The sequence below is a fragment of the Cinclus cinclus genome, chromosome 9, assembly GCF_963662255.1.
Source record: "Cinclus cinclus chromosome 9, bCinCin1.1, whole genome shotgun sequence".
Taxonomy (NCBI): Eukaryota; Metazoa; Chordata; class Aves; order Passeriformes; family Cinclidae; genus Cinclus; species Cinclus cinclus.
This window is the reverse complement of record NC_085054.1, coordinates 7,927,534-7,940,043: the sequence shown is the minus strand read 5'-3', so window position 1 is coordinate 7,940,043 and position 12,510 is coordinate 7,927,534. Positions and strand designations below refer to the sequence as shown.

Below are 12,510 nucleotides of genomic sequence, written 5' to 3'. Positions count from 1 at the left end.
CCTGACCCTGCCCAGTTTATGAGACTGGACACAATCATAGCCCAAGGTGATTATCACCAGCTATACAGTGTCACGTTATAAAGTTTAAGTGAGGTAAGAAACTTGTAAATAACAAAATTATCCTTTTATAGGGTTTTTAATTCAACAGTCCAGTCTGTTTCCTGTAGAAGTGATTAGTAATAGAAAATAATTAGGAGATGCCAGATGGGAGGAGGGGCTAAAAAAAAAAAAAACCCCAAACTCACACAGCTAAGGAATGAGATCAACAAACAAGGGAGCTGCCAGCTAGCAACCCACCACAGTCCCTCACCATCCAGAAAGCTCTCAGCACAAGCAATAAATCAGAACCACACACCTGCTTTAGAGGCTGCTCTGAGAGAGAACCACCTTTTCCCTTCTGCGGCCACTGCATGGATTATTCAGATGTGAGAAGGCATAAAGGTCAAGGGTAGTAGCTACAGAGGTCTTTTAAAAATAGGGGGAAAGAAGATTGCAATTTACCTATATGTGTCTATGTGGCTTCCTCACATACCTCTAGCTGGCCTTTTTGGAAGCTTCAAGTGTAAGGCCCATAGGGAAGGTCAGCAGCAGACTCCTACAGCATGCTAGGACTGAAATCACAACAGCTCTCCACTGTCTTCTGGAGTTGAGCTGGACCTCTGTATTTCTATGTCCCAACTTCTAAGGTCCATTAGGGTGAGAAAACTCGTTCTCGCCCTGGAGAGTGCCCAAAGAAAGCTATCCTCTGTGACTCTTCAAGAGCAAAGGGAGAGTCCTCTCTCCCTCCCTTGCATTTCTTCTTGGACTAGCCTATCCGAGTTACAAAAGGAGGAAATTTCTGCCAGTACACGTAAGAGAGGTTAGGGCTATACAATACTTTTTGAAGGGCATTAAAAATGTAGCCAGAACCAAACCACCAAGCATTAAAATCCCTGAAAAGAACTGAAGTGAGGGCTTCACACTGACTGACCTCACACCACCAAGAAACATTAAAAGAGTAACAGTTTGCTCACTGCTAATGGCTTCATTTTATCAGTAACAACACAAGCATTATACCTGAGAGTTAATTGCACAGCAACTGTACTGCTTTGCAGCCTTTTCAACAGTTCTGCACACTATTCATCTTACAAAGGCTCAATCAGGCACAGGGCATATGCTGAGGGTAATTACTCATCACACTTCTGCTGAGGGTCTGATGTGTGAGTCTGAAAAACTAGCCCCACTTGATTTCACAGGGCAGCTGCCTGTCTCAGTATAATTTAACACCAAACTTTCTGAAGACTTTATCTTTGTGTACACATCTCACATGTCAGATCATAAAAGAGCCACACGTAGCTGAAAAAGCAGAAAAAAACTTGAAAGGTCACCTCAGCAAGCAGTGAAGTGACTTGCACCCGTGACAAAAGGGTGAAGCAGGATGCTGATCCTCAGCTGTGTTTACCTTCAGAAAGCACAGAACACCTTTACAGGAGTAGCATGGCAACAGGAGGTGCAGTTTCTTAGGCTGGCCTAAGGCACTCCTCACTGTGGGCAGGCTGTGGAGCCTTGTTTGCTCTGACCCTTGTAATAGTGGACCAGCAACATGCAATGGGGCTACCAACACCAGCACACAGCTTTTCCTTCATGTTAGCCCCCACATTGTGCTGTAAGCATTACATGAACGTGCTCTGGAGGTGCACACACACACACACACACACAGAGGCAGGCGGGCAAGTCCTGCAGGGCTCACTGGAATCAGCCAGGAGGCAATTCCTGCAGGTTGCAAGTGAACTGAGCATGAACCAGAGCTGGAACCAACAGAAGAAGAAAGAGAGAGAACTATGGGAGAAACTGGAGAGTTATGGGACAGTGTTTAACAACTGGAGGTCCAGTTAAAGACCCTTAAAAAACAAGTTTTGCTTCCTAATTTATCTTTTATAAGCATGAGATACTGATAAGAGTAAACTAGATATTCTGCATGTGACAGTTGGGGTTTAAATTAGCAAAGTGCATGCTTCATTTGGAAGCTCTGAATCTTAAAACAAAATCAGTTTATACGAGTTTCTTTAGTGAATCAATTTTACTGCCATAATGAACACAAATAAATGCTTGGGTTACTCTTGGTGATTATAAGTAGAAAAAGCACTCTGAAGTTTGGAGAAAAGAATTTTCTTTGTGCTGACGTCTGTATACTGGGCAATACGTGCACTTAGCTCTCTTTTCCTGGGTATTAATAAACACAGGGTTAAGTTAAAACCATATATATATATATATATATATATGGTTTACACACATATATATGTTTGTAAAAAATGCATCATAACCATTTGCAGTGTTAGTTTGGACTGTACATGCCATATATAATACCATACATGACACTGGTTCCCCACCAACATAAATGCAGAAAGGAAAGGATGAGGAAGACTGAAGCTGGGGCAATCTCTTCTGAGCACAATGTTGCTGATATGCTGGAGCAGCTACCTAAAAAATAAACTCATCTTTCATCCTGCTAAGAACTTTCTTGGAATTGACAAAATTGTCCATGCTTTGAAGTCTCTGCTGAAAGATGGGCTAAACCCAGAAGAAATAAATAGAAGTTTCTGCCTTCCACAGAGTTATGTTTTATTTATAAATTACATTAAAGTTACAGAGTGATTGTCATGGACACCCGCGCAGGGACTGGAAAGGAACATTTGTGAGAAAAGTGTTGACAATCTCCTCTAGTTAACCCATGGGATTCTTCAGTGCTCAGTATCCTGCATCTTTAAATGCACTTTAAGGTAAACGCTCATTAGTTGCACTTCTAAAAACATTACTGCTTCATCATTACCCTTGTTACAGCTATGGCTTGTTTAGATGTTGTGTACATTATACACCCATCTTTTAAGTTAATTCAAGTAAATGGAAATATTTCAAACAACTTTCAGCGTGAAGATTGCTTCAGCTCTCAAAGCACACTTTGTTTTCCCTGATTATTACGACCAGGTGTTTGGTTTTATTTTTTTCAGCCCCTATCAATTCCAGAATTGGCATTAATGGCACCAAACATTGTCAGTCCAAGCTGTCTTCCTCTATCTCAAACCTCAATAAGGGTGCCTGTACTGCTGACAGTAACTGCAGCTTCCTCAGCTACAGCTTCTCATGTGCTGTCACTGAAGATAAAATAAGCTGTGGTGAAGGAAAGGTTTAAGCAGATCTTACTAACAGATTTGACTGCAAGCAGAAGTAGAAAAGTAGTAGTGTCATTAATGGAAATGTAAAAGTGTCAGTCTAAGGTTGGAAAGTAAGACCGGTTCCTCTGCAAACACTTGAAAGTATCATCCTTGATTTTGTATGTGGGGTCTGTTAGGAATTTATTAGAAATGTACACAGCTCACGGTTAACTTTGTGAGCTGGATTATCTTTGGAGGCAAAAACATGTTTCCTACTATAGTTACACAGATTTACATTTTCAGATCTCCTTGCATGGAGCTGCAGAAAATCAGCCTTCTTCATTATAGAGGAAAAAATGGTATCACCAACTAAGGTAATTGAAAATAGGAAAAGAAATTTACATCTGTAAATTTGTACATTTGTACAGTTTGTACATTTGAAAAGAAATTTACATTTGTGACTGCTGCCACAAACCTTCTCTCAATTCTTTCCATCTATATTAAAATTGAATGGAATGTAGTACAGCCTAGAAAGGGTCTTTAAATTATTTGCAGCCATTGAAGTTTCTTGAAGAAATAGCACATATTACCAAAGTAAACATGAATAGATGTGATTCAGTTGCTATCCTAGCATTTACCCCAGCATTTCATTTTTAAAGACAGGGTAACTCACAACTAATAATTTCATTTTTTTCATAGCAAATACTAAATCTTGAATCAATCATTCATACAACTTCTTACACATTACGTATATTATAAAGAAATCAAGAACAAGTCAAAATGAAAAAAAAAAAAATGCAGGGCTTTAAAGAAGGACTTTTATATATGTTTCTAGATATTTACCAATTTCTGAGAGCTACCATTTTTATAAGGTGTTTAACTGAATCAAGTCATCTGCTCTAACACCATAATTGCCTTTAAGAGTAGAGAGTGTTCAGAGACCCACCATTATTCAAGGCACAGGAAGAATACTAAATCTTGTGATAGTGGGTATTATTTCTACTTCCACACTAGGTCACACAGATTGAATCCACATGGGAAACCCTCTTTAAAACGTTCTTAGCCCCCTCTTAACACACAGACCACGATGGCCCCACAACTGAGATTGGAACAACCTGCAGACTGTTTTGGGAACCAGCATCACCTTTTCAGCACAACAGCTAACAAGTCTGTTTGGGACATTGGAGCAGGACAAGCACTCTCCTATTTTCAGTCTCTCCTCCTCCAGTTATCTCTCGACTATTTAGTAATTCCTTCATAGGTTATGAAAAGTATTAAAACATTAACCAGGAATTTTAACTTTGAATGTATACTTATACATGGTATGCAGTCATATCCTTTCTCATAATCAGTGAAGCACATGCTGTGCAGTGGATTATATTCTCATGCTTTTCCCAATAAAAATTGCACCTTAAATCATACCACAATATGGTCTCTTGCACGACTCACAAGTATTGCAATTTGTGTCTTACAGTGCTTATCTAATGATTGCATAAGTTTTGACTTTTCATCCCTTACAGTCTTTAAATCTTTCCCCTTTACTAGGGCTTGTTTTTAATATATTGCAAATGAAAAGTGTCACCCAACATATACTGAATTGTTCTGCCACACATTAATTACAGAAAAGAGCAGGGAACAAATAAAGTATTACAAGTGCCTGCTGGGAGACATCTAACACAAAATGCAGCATTTCCTGCCACTGCCCCACTCCAAACTGAAGACTGGGTGAGTGCCCTTTAATATTTCTTTCTCAAGCTTGGGATGTATTCTCAAGCTGCCCAGTTTCCATGGCAAAAAGTGAGACTCCATTCCCACCAGCTGTTCCACAGCCTCTGACTGTGTTTTTGTCTCTCTTCTTTCCTTCTGAAGGCCTTATATTCCATACACCACCCACACATGATTGGGCAACAGTCACAGACACAAAATTTAGATTCGTATCTGAACAGCCTCAGAGTCTGCAAATCTGGGAATATATTTTGGCTCAGGATGATCACGTTAAAGGCCCAGACTTCTTTCTCTCTTTATAGAGGAAGAAGCATACACTGCAGGGAGAATCTGCATGACTACATTACAAACCTGATAAAGATGCATTAATTGCCAAATGCTGTACACACTGAGGAAATTTTCATCCTCACCGTGGGGCTAATGGGCACACAGGTCTTGGTGCTTGGATCATCAATGTTTTTTTCCTGTTAAACTCTGAACAATTTTCTTTGGTTCATTGCAATTCAATGATATTCTCTTCATACTGGACAACAGGAATCAACCTGCCACCCCTGCCACCAAAAAGAAAAAAAAAAACCTACTTGACCTATTTATAAATGGCTGCTTGTTCCAAATGCTGAGGTTGCTAGTGGGATCAGGTGTTGGTCATGGGGCTGAATGCCTTACTCTCCTTGGAGACTTGTTGGGTGAAGTGACATGCAGGAAAATCTGTGCCATCTTCCCACCAAAACCCTGAGAGGTGCAAAGACAGCCAAGATGTGACCTCTGAGCCACTCCACACTGAGAAAGATCACACTGTACTGTCCCCGTGCAGCTCCAGATGACAATCCCAACAGGACAATGACTCAAAAAGTAAATTGAAATCTCCACATTCAATTATCCTGTGATGTCTGTGTGCCTCTGGGTGTTCACATCAATATAGTTCCAAGACAAAATAAACAAGAGTATTAAAACCTGGGCTTCAGGACTGAAAACACCACTACTGTTGAACCACTACTGTTGTGGCTTTAGTCACTTGTAAATTCCAGATGAAGAGAGTGGGATGCTGAGATTACATGTCTAAAGGTTTTCCACATAAAATTTCAATTTTTGAGAAATATTCAATAGTCCTTGAACTATTTAATGAAAAATGTTTCAAAACAGTATGCATACCTTGTTGGTGAGTGACATAGCACAATGTAATCCATGGAAAAAACAGCATTCTGCAATACTAATCATAGAAATCCCTTTATGATGAACACTGTTTCATCAGTCTAAAAAATGTAACAGAACAGAGTTCTGCTGTCACTTGAAAGTTTCTAAATGCAGGAAGAGCTAATTTTACCACAGAAACCCAAAGTGGTGACTTCCAGAAGACTTAGAGAAGATTTTTACCCAGGCTTTGCATATGATAATATGCAAAAAAAAAAAAAAAAATCCTTTTGAAACAGCAGGCTGGAAGCAGCAGCTGTCAGGAATTGGTAAGTGATAACTCATCCTCTACTGCTGGTACCTAACAAGCAAGAAATTGGATATTAAATGTGGTCAGCTAGCTTCAATACCCCAGCAGTATTTCTTTTGTCAAAACGATCTGATAACAGTAAAGATTCATACTTTAAGCTAAGTTGGGGTGCTTCATCTCTCAGCAAATTCAGTGCAGAATGACAGATTCTGCTGAAGGAGGATTTGAAGGACCAAAGCTATGAGCCTCCCTCTCTGTGGACTCTGTATGGAGCTTAGTTTCACTGTAGTAGTCATGTATGTTGGAAATTGTCAGTCAGACCTTTCATCCACATCCACAAAATCTAAAACCACATATTTCTGATTGGAGAGACAAAAGATCCCAGCTAAGGTTAGCATTTCTTCTATGCACTATAAGCATATTAGATGGTTCTAATGTATATCATTCTGAACTTTGTGAAATAGGGAAACATACCAGGCTATGACACATGCATTAACACCTACAGACATGTAAAAATAACTTATAAAAGACTTTCATTTGTCAGATCTTCAATAAACAAAGTATTTCATTTAACACAATGGAATTTACATTATGGTTTCCTTTTATGTTTAGTCTCTGAAACACAAATGAAATTTCAGGCAGCTGCTTTGTCTGCCCAGTACATTCCCAACCTCCTTTAATATTTTTATGTTCACTGGTTCTGATTTCTTTTTTCTTCATTTTTCTTCTATAATTCAGGATGCAATTATTTCTCAGCTGATACTGCAACTCTCTGAAGAGAGCAATCCCTCTTTGTAAGTCTGGCTGAGGCCAAAAATAGCTCTATCAGCTTCTGACAGGCTGAACTTAGCCAAGTGAAATGTTTTAACATTTTATCAACTTAATGAACAGTCTTATTTACAATGTGGACAACTTTACTGTCATTATATGCAGACTGTTGAATAGATTATGGAATGCATTTGTTTGGGTAAAGCTGAATATATTAAGAAATAAAATGCAATTGTCTTATATACTGTAAACAATTTTAAGATTAAGTATTCTTTGTCCATTTGAAGTAAAGCAGTGGCTTTATGGTAACATCCATAACTATAAAAACACCTGAAGAATCACAATGACAAACAGCTAACCTTCAAATAATGAAAATTTGCAATATGCAAAACATACCATTACAAAACTCTATAAGCAGTTTAAATATTACTGTTAATGTAACATTGGAAAGAACTATGTAGACTAAATAGCTACAGAGAGCTTTAGTACTTATAGTGGAGGGTAAAGGTTAAAAGTACAAAATAAAAAGTCTAACAGAAAAAAAAGCGTGGGTTAACAATTGCTTACCCTCTTTTCTGCTACCTCATCCTCTCCTGTAGACTCTTTGCCATCATGTTCATCTCTCAGGGCTGGCATATGCTTTTTGTGTGCTGGCTCTCTGGTTAAGGTTGTATATCCTATGTGTTCATAAATTGGATTAATTGTCATCTTGGAAATGTATTCAGCTGCCTTCGTTTCAATATAAAGAGTAATCAATCCATCTGTCACCAGGTCATGGATGGACTCAAAACGTTTCTCCCCAACAAAGTGTTTTCCATCGTAGTAGAGTCTGAAGTTTCTGGTTTGACTTCCAAATCTGCCTCAATGAAATGGGAAAGTTGTTTTTTTTAAAGAACAGTAAGCAGAATCAATAAGAGTAAGCAAGCCTTTGCAAACAATTAAAAACACTTTATCACTTAAAGCTGTGACTGTGCTCTGGGTCTGGTCCGGCCAAGCTGGGGAACTACTACTTAGCACAGATAGGAAGGAGAGATCAACAACTGCAGATAGCCAAAACAGTTACTGTCCCTGAAGGAGCTGTTTGTTCTTGTATTCTTTTAGCCTTTCCATTATCTATGGAAAAACTGAAAAATTACTTCACACTCTTTATGGCTTTTTTTAGTGCCTCACTACTTTATCGCTGTAGTCAATTTGCTTGGCTCTGATACGAAGAGTTCTCATAATAGAGTCCTCTATTACAGCTGATCAATACAGAGTTTTGATGCTGTCTCAGACCTCTGCTCCCCTGCTTGTTTGCAGGAAGAGGCCATTCAAGGTTCAGCTGAGCTCCAGTGCCAACAATTACACTGAAGCAGAACTGCTGCCAGAACTGGAGCAGCACAGGACAAAATGGCACAAGGGCAAGCATTTTTTATTCCTGGCCAAAGGCCCAGGACTAACTCTTCAAGCTTTGTACAAAAGTCCTTCTGTGTTGTGCTTGTTAAGTCCCAAGCTTCAAGCAAATCTTTGTAATATACAGGATATATAACACGAAAGCTATCCAGCAGCAGCCATTCTGCATCAGGATGGAACAGCATTTTGAGACAGGCTCTTAGCAACCATAAGAATGCTGAATTTACCTGAACAGTAGCATATTTTTAAAAACTGCACTTAGAACCCGCAACCATTTTCTGCCTCAAAGCAGTCTAAACATATGAAAACACACTAGTGTTTGCACTTGGCAACATTTCCTGTGGAGAAGATGGAGGCAAGAAGCTGCTTTCACAGCTCACTGCAGTGTTGTTCCTTGGTCAGACAGCAGCAAGGGTATTGGGCCCCTTTATGAGGTCAGATGTGCAAATAAGTATTAAGAACTAAATTTGAAAGGATGGATTGGTTTCACTTTACAATCAAATGCTTCATTGGAGATGTTAAGGAACACAGTAAATAATGATACTCTGCTCAAGTGGCTCCTCTTCTCAGTGGGGCCTCACCAAACGGGGGAAAGCTTAATTTTAGACCTTGCCTCAGGTGAAATATTACATTCTTCTTGCAAATATGGACAAAAAAGAAACAGTTCTGGAATCCATATTTTTTTTTCTCTCTTCTACATCAAAATGCCAAACCTTCCCATTGCCCTATCAATAGTCTGACAGTGACTGCAGCTTCAGAAGCTGCTATTTCTACATAACACTCAAATGTAAATGGAATCTGCATCCTGCTCAGTAAGGAAAAAGGACGCAATGTGTAGGAACTACGTGGGCATTTTCCTGAAGATTAACTGGTACTTCCATGCATATTTTTATGCCAAACCAACTAAAAGCTCATTGAATCAAATGCAAGAAATTACAAAATGACAGAAAGAAATACATTTTTATCCAATGCTAATTTCATCACAAGATGCAGTTCTGAGTGAACACAAGTCATTCAGAAAGTAGAAAGATAATGTCCTAAGTTAGAGCAGAAGGGGTGGATGTATTCAGCCTTCAGGGCATCTTCATACTCAACATGGAGTATGGCAAACAAGCTTAGACCACGAGATGTCCTCTTTATACTCCCCTGACTGTCAGAGAAGTCCTCATGAGCCAAGAGTGCTCAGCACTTTGCAGTGCCAAAGTGAGCAACCTTCACTGTCATCTGCTCAGGTCAGTGGGAATAATGCACACTGAGCACATACGAGCACCTTGATGGTTCTCACTTCACTGGGAGAACCAAAGAAGTTTGAAGGTGAAGAATAATGGCCCTTCAATGACAATATACATTAGAATTATGTACATTAAGAGATGCAGGTAAACTGCTGCTCCAGTCAGTAACATCTGCTCTGACTAGTTAAAGCAGAGTTTTAAGCAAGTTGGAAGTCAGTTACTGCTCTTAGTTTTCTAGAAGAAAAAGAATTTTATCAAGAGAGGATAAGGCACAGAAAAGCATTGCAAGGCCTGTTACCAAGTAGACACAGTGTCTTGGTTTTAGCAACATCCCTCAAAGTCTAAAACCAGTCTTGCTGTGAAGAACCAGTCTGGTTCTAAAGTCTTGTTCTGAAGAACAAGATGACCAATGCAGAAAACAAACAGAACTCCTTAAAAGATTAATTGCCTTTCCACAGGGTCAGAAGGTGCACCCTCCTACCCCAGCTATGTTTTACTGAGCAGCCCCTATGCTGTGGATCTGTTCAGACTGCTGCACATGAAATGTGCCATTGAGAGATAGTATAAGGAATAGAGCTTCCAAGAGATGAGTGGTTTCCCTTTATGTAATCTCCCATTTGCTCTAAATAATTTTTGTTTCTCTGTTATTTTCTAATTGGATATATTCTGGAGAAAGGTACCGGTTTTCAAGCAAAGTCCTACTAGTAACAAGGAGATAAACCCCCCAAATCCCCACAAATCGATGAAACACCAGTGTTTTGCAAAGACTGTACTGACAATAAGTGTCTCAAAATCCTGTTTCATTTCTTTCAATATCATTTAAGTTTTTTCCTGACCACACAATGACACTACTTTTATCAAATTACAATATAAAAACAAACATACGTGTTCAATTGGAAACTACTAATAAAGATTTAATCTCCAGCCTTCAGTCTTACTTACAAGTATGGTTTAAATTTTTCCATTAGCAAGACTGTTTCTTTATGTTTACTTTCTGTAACATTCCTGCAGCCCAGTTAATTATATATCACCGTGGCAACTAAGTAGAGCCAAGATTTGATATTTCAACTTCCTGATGCTCTCCTCCTAAAGGCAAATACTCGTACCAGCTGTTTTTTGTTTAGTAAGTAGAAAGTGGGACTCAGATAAAGTATGTTCTCTTCTGGTTTATACAGGGGAACATTAGATGTTTTTCCAAGAAAAAGAATTAGACCTCTGACATGTCAAACAGTCTCATTGCATCCACCATGCATTTGTTTGCAAGCAGCAGGACTACAGATGAAAGACTTTTTTTTATTCCAAGTTTCTGAAAACCAATCTCTGTCTAGTTCCTCTGGTTGCCAGTGGGGCAGAGTAGATAACGTGGGAAAATGTATTAAATGGTAGAGCAAATGTGGCTGGTAATAAAGGATAATAAAGAACTGAGGGGAGGATTGAGAGCACAGACACTCTCTCTTGCCATCTGAGAAGATGAATTTTATAGTTCACATACAGTATTGTACAGCAGCTATTCACCACTTTCACAGGCTATTTTATGATGAGAAGAATTTCTAGACCCAGGCATTGTTTAGAATGCATAGCTGCAACCAAATGACAAATTAATATCCCTCAGGACTACTCCTGTCCACCTTAGTTTCAAGCAACTTCATACACAGAGCTGGGAGAACTTAAGTCTGAGCCTAAAGGTCACTTGGACTTCATCTTCCCTTGGAGAAAGTCTTAATGTGTTTTGCAGCCAGAAGGCAGAAGTCTTTCTTAAAATTAGGTGCCAGAATTTCAGTTCTGTCTTCTGAAAACTCTCAACCAACACGTACGACTAGAATCTTGTTACTCCATAAAAAGCCACAGGAATAGAAGGAGTCTTGCAGTCACAAATGTTTCTTAATCATGTTGTGTTTTTTGGGAGTGAAAACAAATTATTCCACAGATTCTCTTTTGGCCCATATTCTTGTCAAAGAAAGACAAGCCTTGCATTCAGCCAAAACCTCTTCTACTCAATTATCCCTGAAGGTCTCCAGCTCCTGAAAGCAGCTAATTTTTATTTTTTTTTTTTTTTTTTAATATTCATTGGCAACAAGATTTCTGAAGATGGCCAGGGAACTTCAGAACTCGCCAACTTCCCAGAATACCTGCCTGACAAATAACATAGCTTTCAAAACCTGAGCAGTATTTTACGAGAACACAGTGCATACAAGTGAAATCAAATGCATTAGGGCTTGATACAAATGGAGACAAAAAAATGCTTGCTGATATGGCTGGGAAGGGTGACAGAGTACAGTCACTATGGCTAGTTTTCCCAAGCCACCTGGAAGGGCAGTACTGGCTAGCTGACTGTTGCTTGGTGAACATTAATCCAGTGTAAAGTTATCCCTAAAACCTGCTAACACCCATGCTGAGTGCATGATACTTGAGTTCAGCATGGAAGAAGCATGGCATCCTTCAAAAGGGAAAACAGATCTTAGACCTGGTGCTGCAACGTGTCTATCCCCTGCCAATGCAGACACAACCTTTGACTCCCTCTGCCTGACCTGGATCAAACCAAAAAGTTCAGAGCTCGTATGCTATCACTGATCACAGCTTCCCAGCAGTCTCTCTCAGCTGAGGATGAAGACATCACTGCCCAAACTTCCTTGTCCAAGGCAGAAAGCAATACTTCATAAACAGTGTGCCAACAGCAGGCAGTGAGAAGCAGAGCAGTGGCTCTTCCCTGTGGATCATAAGCACTGTCAGGGGCAAACCATCTGCTCTAGGGCATCAGCAGTAGGCAACAGTTGCTGAAAACAACGAAGAAAAAGTGTTATCAGCCCTTGGCATCTGCAAC

The 12,510-nt window shown here is 39.5% G+C and overlaps 1 protein-coding gene across 1 annotated transcript in view; it reads right to left on the bottom strand.

Annotated features, from left to right (window-relative positions):
* CHN1 (chimerin 1) overlaps positions 1-12,510 on the bottom strand; it is a 93,295-nt gene that overhangs the window by 38,818 nt on the left and 41,967 nt on the right. Inside the window, exon 7 of the mRNA XM_062498217.1 lies at positions 7,633-7,921. Coding sequence (XP_062354201.1) covers positions 7,633-7,921 — 289 coding nt within the window. The remainder of the gene's footprint in view (positions 1-7,632; positions 7,922-12,510) is intronic.